Source organism: Notothenia coriiceps, unplaced genomic scaffold (assembly GCF_000735185.1).
Source record: "Notothenia coriiceps isolate Sejong01 unplaced genomic scaffold, NC01 NC01_scaffold00030982, whole genome shotgun sequence".
Lineage (NCBI taxonomy): Eukaryota > Metazoa > Chordata > Actinopteri > Perciformes > Nototheniidae > Notothenia > Notothenia coriiceps.
This window is the reverse complement of record NW_011363683.1, coordinates 1,912-11,206: the sequence shown is the minus strand read 5'-3', so window position 1 is coordinate 11,206 and position 9,295 is coordinate 1,912. Positions and strand designations below refer to the sequence as shown.

Here is a 9,295-nt window from a genome sequence, read left to right as displayed (position 1 = left end):
TACAGTAAAGAGACAAACCCACCAGCATTATAGGATATCCTATATGACTTTGAACCAAATACTTGTTTTTGGGCTGTATGAATAAATTGACTTGAAAGAGTTGCTGATTTAGAGTACTGGCACCTTTTTTATTCCAATTCAAGCACTGGGTATAACACCCTTATTACTTATCGTAACTGTGCATCCAACATATCGATTAGCATCGTGAGAATACACAGAATCCATAGGTATATATATTATCACTCCATGATCAGAACTCACAACATTATAAACAAAAACAGACATCACAACAAGTGGCATTAGGTAGCAAACACGGCAATATGTCTTACCTTTGTCGTTGTCTGATCAAAAGTTGTCTTCAATGGCATTAAAATGATAAAAACCCTGCTGTCCATATATCCATAAGGTTATATCCAATGTGTCTGTGTCACTTTGAAATGATTTCTGATAATCCATCAGCATCAGTAGTTTTGCATTTTCAGATTTCAGAAAATGCCGATCTAGATCCCTCCGCTTCGCGTCGGGCTCCTGATCAGCCTGTCTGTGTTCTTTTCCCCATAATGACCGCGCTGCTGCACATTATCCATGAGAGACGTTCTGCAGTAAGGAGCGGCGTTTCACCGACGACAGGTGTTCTTACTTTTATGTAGCTGACGGAGAGTTTTTACTTTACAGAACACTGTTCAACACTTAATTCTGCTCTACTCTTTAACTAACAACCGCGCGGATGTCTTGAAATCGCAAAATAACCCCTTTTTTTGTGATCAACATTTTTTATTCAAGGTCCATATTTGTATTTTGTGCAGACATGTCTCCATGCTTTGATGTTGAAAAAGCTCTTTATTTTTCTCATACTGCCTGTGCTGCAGCACCTCTTTTCACCCTCTGTCTGAAGCGCTCCGAGACCACCTATTTTAGCGGACCAGAGTCCGATTGTTTAGTTCACTTAAGAGGTCTCGGACTGTGTTCACACCGACCCAAATGAACCGCACCAAGCGGCTAAACGCACCAGGGTTCGATTCAACCGGACTATACAGGGTAGGTGTGAACGCACCCTTAGTCTACTAACCCATCATCAAAGGGTGGTTTTCACTATCAGGGGCGCCGTAAGGGGGTGAACAGTTAGAACGATTCTAAGGGCCCGTGACTGACAGGGGCCCCAAATGTTTAGAACATTAAGAAAAAAAATGTAAGTAACCTTTCATCAATCCTCAATAATTAACATTAATAGAACGTTATATTGATAAAGTACTCACTAAACTTACGATTCATTTAACTTATTTTCTTCCAAAAGTTAATTATCCAAAGCCTCTGTACACCCCTTCTATTTACATGTAATGGTTTGGTCCTGCCTCCAAACGCGGTGCGGCACCGGCACTTGCAGAGAGTGAAAGCATGTGAGGAGGGATGCTAGTACTTAGCCTACATACGTGTGTTGTACCATGTTTCAACGACCAACAAAGTCAGGCTCTAAGAAAATAAGAGAAAGGAGAGAAAGACAAGAGAAAGGGACTAAAGGGCGACAGTATGTCACCCAGTTTTTCACAAGAAAAGGTGGGTGTGGTCCATGAGTGGTGGAAATTAGTCTGTCAGCTAAGGTTTTTTGTTTACTAAGCTGACATTAAGTACTGTTGATATCTTTACAGAAAATTCAGAGGTCTTTAATTTCTCTGCACTTTTAGCTGACATTTAAAGGTATGGTAGGTAATTCACTTCAGAAACACTTTTTGTTATATTCCATGGAATACTCTTAACATCCCGATAGCAATGAATATATATGAAATGCTTTGACAATAAGTACATACAAAAATGTAATCTGTGGAAGCCGTGGCGCTGTAAAAAGCACGACCAATCATCTGAGCCGGCCCAGCTAAAATGACTGGATGGCCTACCTGCCTGTCAGCCTTCCATCTGTGCACAAACTTTTCTCGTGCCCTCATTGGTCATGTGCGCGTTCGTGTGCGTTGGAGGAGGGGCTCTGTAAGGAACTCTGAAGGAAGGGGCAGATTTTTTTCGGTTGTGTATTTTCAAATTCTAGCGCACTCGAGCTGGTTTCTCCATTCTTACCTACCTACCTTTAATAAATGCAGGCACATTTTTAGCGCCTATTCATACTAAATCAGTTGCCCCTCCCCCTGGTGTCAGGTCCTACAGATCCATCTTTAGGGTCAGCAGCCCTGTCCCCCCATAAGGCTGAACCTGAACCAGCTTTTCTCCCAACTGAAGGAGGTGAGCAGCATTGCGTTGAATGACATGCCACTTAACATATCTGAAGGGAGACTGGAATACAAAATATATATATATATATAACAAATAGCTAACATCTCATTTAAATTATACATTTCAAACAAAGTATTTTCCCACATAGCCAATGATCTATATAAAACAAAAAACTGCTTTAAGTCTATTTAGGATGATGGACAGTTTGAAGCATTGAGTGATCAGTCTGTATTAGTTTAACAAAATGTTAATCACCGACATTTTGGTTATGATATTAATACTAATGTTATTATATTAAAGCAGGGGTGGGGAACCTCCGGGCCCCGGGCCGTATACGGACCGCTAGACCATTTGGTACGGCCCTCGAGGTAATTTAGAAACAAAGTGGCCTGTGGTGGTGGGGCCCAATGTGATATATTTTCGTGCGTACAATGTGTTGGAGCGCTAGCCAATAGAAGCGCGAGTGTTACAACGTGATGTCACTATGTTACGGAAGTAAACAGAGGAGTCCAATGGAGGCATTTCAGGCAGGGGGGGGGGAGTAGGAGAGAAACTAGAGGGAACACAGGGATTTTAGCCTTTGCAGACCATTTACATGCACTAAAACCATAGAACACACTACAGTCCTAATTGGATTCATGTGCGGCTGTTTTTTCAGTTTATTCCCACAGGGTGTGTCCAGCAAACTGACGAGCCACGCTCACAATTCAGCAACATTTAGCTGAGGGCGGCTGTTAATCTCCCACTCTGTTTATAACTCAAGGTGTTTCGCGATCATTATGAAGCTTGGTATTCATGTCAGGATCTCTATTTTGAAAATCCATGACACACCGTGCGCCAGAGCACCAAGGACGGAGGTGTAGCCGGGCCACAGGGGACAGTGCAGTTAAAGGCTTTAATTTTGCCCTTGATGAATTTACAGGATATACATTGAAAGCAGAGAGGGACATGAAGGATAGTCACCAGACAATTGTGGTGCTTTGCAATTGTTATTCAACAACTATCCCTAATCCAACCCTTTAGGAGTTACTTTTCTGATTAATTGAAATAGCAATGATGCTATATCAAGAATAATAATTAAAGTAAATTGCTGTAAAACAGGGGTGGGGAACCTCCGGCCTCCGAGACCATTACGGCCCTCGAGGTAATTTATAAACACACGCAAAAAAGAAAAAAATTAAAGAAATCTAGACCGCAAAATAATTAAACAAGCGAGTGCCTGTTTTTCCTGGCACACAACACGAGCCTAACGTGTCATCACGTGGTATATGTCTCGTCTGACAGGGGTGTAGATGGCGCTGGGGTGTAGGTCTGATGGAGAGCACCAGAACGTCGCTCGGCACTTCACAAATTGCAGTAACCATAAGGAGCCGTACACATGCCGCAGTTTTTGCGTGGCCGTGTCTTTAGTTGAAAGCCCAGTGGCGATCTGTTCATCTGCCACACTGATCATAGAGTCAATAACTTTGTTGTTATTAGCATCTGGTTAGCTAGCTATGCTAACGAATATAAGAAGCTTTTTCTACAACCAGTGAGGTAAAGGCACATCTTTATATGATCATTATAGTTAAAAATAAGAGAATAAAGGAAAAACTGGTATAAAATACTATATGACAGTAAAAAAAAGTTGTTATTAATAAACAAAAATACAGTTTAAAAGGGGAGTGATTTGTAAAATATCCATAAAGAAAAAGTAAAAAATCTGCTTACAGTTCTGTTTCATATGGGTGTTGTTGAGAGATGTATCCATAGATCTCTTCATGTTGCTCTCAAAGTACACCAGATTGGTGCTTTTAACTTCAACATTTAAAAAATAATCTTCCCGGGGGAGCATGCCCCCGGACCCCCCTACAGGAGGTTAGGTCCCCCCCCCCTACTTAAATCATGTTCACATATGAAACTAAATACATTTGCACACATCTTGTGTCCATATCTTTCTGTTTTGGTTGTCATGCCACAACCGTGCACGTGCATGCATGCGCGAGTCATGGTGAGATATCTGGATTAAGAGGTTGCTTTTTCTTTGCGCAGCATGAAAGAAAAGCCAAATGAATAGGCTGTGATAGTTTTTTTGAGCAGAGATCAATAATTTGTACGGCCCTCGGAGGATGTTGAAAAAATTGAAATGGCCCTTGAGAGGAAAAAGGTTCCCCACCCCTGCTGTAAAATGTGTTCTCTTCTGATTATTATTATTATTATTAACATTTTTATTTAGAAAATGTACAATTGTATTCAACGTTGTTAAAATGGGCTTAAGATTTTCATTGCCAACAGCCAGCTGTAGCTCTTGTACAAATGATAAATAGAGCCTTGAGTCTTTGAGTCATGAGTTGGAGGTTAGAAAAAGAGAGAGATGCAGAGTGAAAGAAGCAACAGCAAAGACAATTCTAAAGAGTGAGAAGTTTAGACGAATAAAATGAGGAAAAGGGACCAGTGGTTGCTGTGTTTTACGGGGTGGACAGTTTCAGCGAGAGGAACATTTGTAAAAAATACTGCAGACCCCTATAATGGCTGCAATTAAATGTATTTATTTGTACAAAACATGACTTCCATGGGTTAACATAAGGGATCTATTGAAGGGCAGTGTGAACAGAAGGATTACAGCAGCAGAATATGGGTAAATGTACACTGGTGAAAAACTCTCTTCTTACAGAGGAGAGGATGAGAGGAGTTGATGTCAGTTGTGCTCGGCTGCTTCTTTTCCGTGTAAAACGGGCTGTTTCTGCAGCTCCTCTCCCTCTCTGTTATCCTCACCTGATCACTGCTGCTCTCCCTCTCTCTCTCCTTCCCTCTGTGCTTCTCCTCAGCTCTTCCTCTCTTTATCTCTTCCTCTCTCTTCCTCTTCCTCCTTCACTCTTTCTCCACCACTCTTCCACACTCCGCTGGCTCTAGCAAACGGCTCCCCTGTCATATTATCTTACACCCACACACACACATCGCGCACACACAAAGTGATGCAAGCAGTTACATACTGTTTACATGCAAAAAACACATATTCACAGACATATGTTCTCCTGCCTGTCACACACACACACACACACACACACACACACACACACACACACACACACACACACACACACACACACACACACACACACACACACACACACACGCGTATACACTGGGGGTAAGAGAGGCCCACCGCAGGGGATGAAGGATGAAGGTAACAACTTGGTCACGTATTAAAAAAAAGATACTCCGTTCCTTCTGTTGTATTTGATATTTGTAATGCTTTGATACACTAAATAAGCAATTTAGAAAATATATGCCATATATAGCTGGCTATTATTGATACACCTTGCGTACCAGATACTAAAATTAGTTTCCAAACTTAAGCAATGGCAGATGTTAGACAACAGCTTCAAAGTGATTATTTCGGGTCTCTATGAGAGATACATGAGAGAAGAGAAGACTTAATGGATTGTTTCTCCACCACAGTCATTTAAGGACACCCCAGCCTTATATATCATTATATATTTTATATGTGCACACAATGCATTCACTGGCAGCTGCAGTAACGACACATTTAACACCGTCAAGGGCATGTGTGTTTTTTTTACAGATCTCAGATACTGTGCCGGAGAACTGTAACACAAAGCCGAGTAAAGTTTATTTATATTCAGTGTGTGCGTGTGTGTGTTTTCATACTTCTCAATATCACACACACTTCCACAAAGACTTTAGAAAGCAATACAGTTTGTTGAAATGAATTAAAGTAGACTTTTACTTATTTGTTGTATGTTCTTGCTATATTATTTTATGAGCTGAATTTTGTTATATTGCATGTTTGAAATTGGGCAGTTATTCCTCTCATTTGACTGATAAAATGCCAATATGTATATGTTTTTCTTTTGCAACAAAGTAGCCTAACAGTACAGAAGCTGTTTAAAAGAGACAAAGAACACAGTATTCTGTTATGTGGCCGTTGTGGAGACGCTTTGCTATATCCACACAACAACACCAGCAAAAAAAACGCAAATAAAAATTACTTTATATTTATGCCAAGTGAGCGGGGTGAAAATGACTTCTCCGCTCGGCTTCTGTGTTTCCTGTGTGGTCCGCTCAAAGGGTTAAAGCCCAGAGTGAACTGAATTGTAAGAAGTTGGTTTCCAAGGGAAACTGTTCGCACCGTTCCAGCTGAGGCGGAACAAACCAACTGACTGACACGGAGGGGGTAGGGGGGTGCGATAAGAATACGAATTAATGTCGCGCTGCATCGCATATTAAATATCACCATACATATGTCCAAGCATTACAATACGTTGAGGACACTACTTGTAGCATTTTTTGTTATTTAATCTCTGTTTAATCGCTAAAAATAGTACTACTACTTGCCTCCACCCCTGCCGTACAGCTAGAGTGCCGTGGTCCCTGCCAAGTCGGTTTGAAAAGAGCAGACAAAGGCTTGAGCCCAGGACGCCCCTCTCTCTCTCTCACTTTGCCTACAAAGCCAACCTAGCTCTATCTTTCTTGCTTTTCTATCATGGACATGTTTTTGAACAGGCGGCGTACAGAGTGATGGTTTTATTTGTACTTTCTTATTCTGAAATGCACGACCGTCTGGATCCCCGCTCGGCCGAGAGAGGAAGGCTTTCAGTAGGTTTAATACAAGGAAGCGTCGTCTGAGAGAGGGAGAGAGAGGGGGAAGGATTGACGTTTTCCTCCTCTCCTCCTCCTTCCTATAGCCCCCTCTCCTCCTCTTTTTGGCGGAGAGAGGAGTTGAGGCAGGAATAAACGCTTTTTTTGTTTTTCCTCATTTTTAAATGCAGTTGAATCCTACTGCGCAACGAGACCGGATCACGTGGGTTTGGAGAGAGTTGGATCGATGTTGCACAGTTCAATGTGAGAAAAGAGAGAAACAAACAACTCCTATTTCTTTTGACTTCTGTGGATAACTGGGACTGTTGATACTTTTGCATAATTGCAAGAGAAGGGGAGAAGGGTATTTGCTCAGCCTTGGAGGTGTGGAGTATTAATTCTTATATGCCTGGGGTTTGAAAAACAATGGAGACGCACATTTCGTGCCTCTTCCCGGAAATTTTGGCCATGATTTTTAGCTATCTGGACGTGAGGGACAAAGGCAGGGTAGCACAAGTGTGTATCGCTTGGAAGGACGCTTCCTACCACAAGTCAGTGTGGAGGGGGGTGGAGGCCAAGCTGCACCTCCGCCGGGCCAATCCCTCTCTGTTCCCCAGCCTCCAGGCCAGGGGCATCCGGAGGGTCCAGATCCTGTCCCTGCGCCGCAGCTTGAGTTATGTGATCCAGGGAATGCCTAACATCGAGTCCCTCAATCTGTCCGGTTGCTACAACCTCACAGATAACGGGCTGGGTCATGCGTTTGTGCAGGAGATCCCATCTCTGAGGGTTTTGAACCTGAGTCTGTGCAAGCAGATCACAGACTCCAGTCTGGGCAGGATAGCTCAGTATCTGAAGAACCTGGAGGTGCTGGAGCTTGGTGGCTGCAGCAACATCACCAACACTGGGCTTCTGTTGATAGCCTGGGGCCTCCACCGGCTCAAGAGCCTCAATCTGAGGTCCTGCAGGCATGTCTCGGATGTGGGGATTGGACACCTGGCCGGTATGACCCGCAGCGCGGCGGAGGGCTGTTTGAACCTGGAGTACCTGACTCTGCAGGACTGTCAGAAACTGACGGACCTGTCACTCAAACACATTTCCAAGGGGCTGACCAAGCTCCGGGTTCTGAACCTGAGCTTCTGCGGGGGGATCTCAGACGCTGGGATGATCCACCTCTCCCACATGGGCTCGCTGTGGAGCCTCAACCTACGATCCTGTGACAACATCAGTGACACGGGGACCATGCACCTCGCCATGGGCACCCTGAGGCTCTCCGGGCTTGACGTCTCCTTCTGCGATAAGATAGGGGACCAGTCCCTAGCATACATCGCCCAGGGGCTATACCAGCTCAAGTCCCTGTCCCTGTGCTCGTGTCACATCTCTGACGACGGGATAAACCGTATGGTGAGGCAGATGCACGAGCTGAGGACCCTGAACATTGGACAGTGTGTGCGCATCACGGACAAAGGGCTGGAGCTCATAGCGGACCACCTGACCCAGCTGGCGGGCATCGACCTGTATGGATGTACCAAGATCACCAAGAGGGGGCTGGAGAGGATCACACAGCTCCCCTGCCTTAAAGTGTTGAACCTGGGACTCTGGCAGATGACAGAGAGTGAGAAAGTGAGGTGATTGGAAATGTTTTGCCCTTTTTGTTCTTCTGGTTTTGGATGGGGACCGAGGGGGGCCTGAGGAGCAGAAAGAGGGGGAATAGTTGGGCGGGTAAATTTATTTTCTTGTTTAAAAAGAGAGAAAGCCTCCTGTAAGCCTTGTGTAAGGTGTGCTTCTCCCATGTGACAACAATTATGTTCAAAATGTTTTATTTTTCCTCTGTTGGCCTTGCAAGATTTCAATTTGTGTTTGATATTACCTAATATCCTGCCTGGTAGGAAGCAATTTAAACTTACCTTTGCTATGAGCTCATGAAAATCCCTCTTAGCAAATATTTTGATCTTGTATAATTCAGTTTTAATATCTCAGAAAGTCTGACATACTGGAATAACTTGCAATGCAAAGCTTGTTTCACATTCATTTACTGAAACTTGCTTCAAGAACAATTCTTAAAGTTACATTTGCATCCATCCAAAGTTGCATCCACGTTTTGATTTAAAGCAAAGTGAGGTTTAAAAACTTTATTTGTGTTGTGTTAAAGTGAGTCTGGATCGAATACACTTATGACTAATCTCCGCTACAGCCATCACGCCTAAAAAACATTTGGCTACCTCGTATGTGGTTGTTTTCAAAGGGGTGTATACCCTTAAAAAAAAAAACAGAAGGAAAGCGAGAATGAGAGACTGGGAGAAAATGTGCCTAAAGGGACTGTGTCTGCCCCCTCCCCCATCCCTCCCCCTCTCCCTCCTCTGTGAGCAGAGCTTGAGAAAGGACACAATCGAACTACCTTTGTTAATTTAGCCCCGTAAACAGCAACTATTTCCCAGAGAAAAAGAGAAAGGGGAAAACGAGCTGTAAAATCTTTTCAGATTTTAATGACGACGCT

The 9,295-nt window shown here is 43.4% G+C and overlaps 1 protein-coding gene across 1 annotated transcript; it reads left to right on the top strand.

Moving 5' to 3' along the window:
- Positions 1-6,621: 6,621 nt before the first annotated feature.
- On the top strand, positions 6,622-9,059 carry LOC104959755 (F-box/LRR-repeat protein 14). The gene has a single exon (XM_010787650.1). The coding sequence runs from the start codon at positions 7,228-7,230 to the stop codon at positions 8,428-8,430; it is 1,203 nt and encodes a 400-aa protein (XP_010785952.1). The 5' UTR covers positions 6,622-7,227; the 3' UTR covers positions 8,431-9,059.
- Positions 9,060-9,295: the final 236 nt, after the last annotated feature.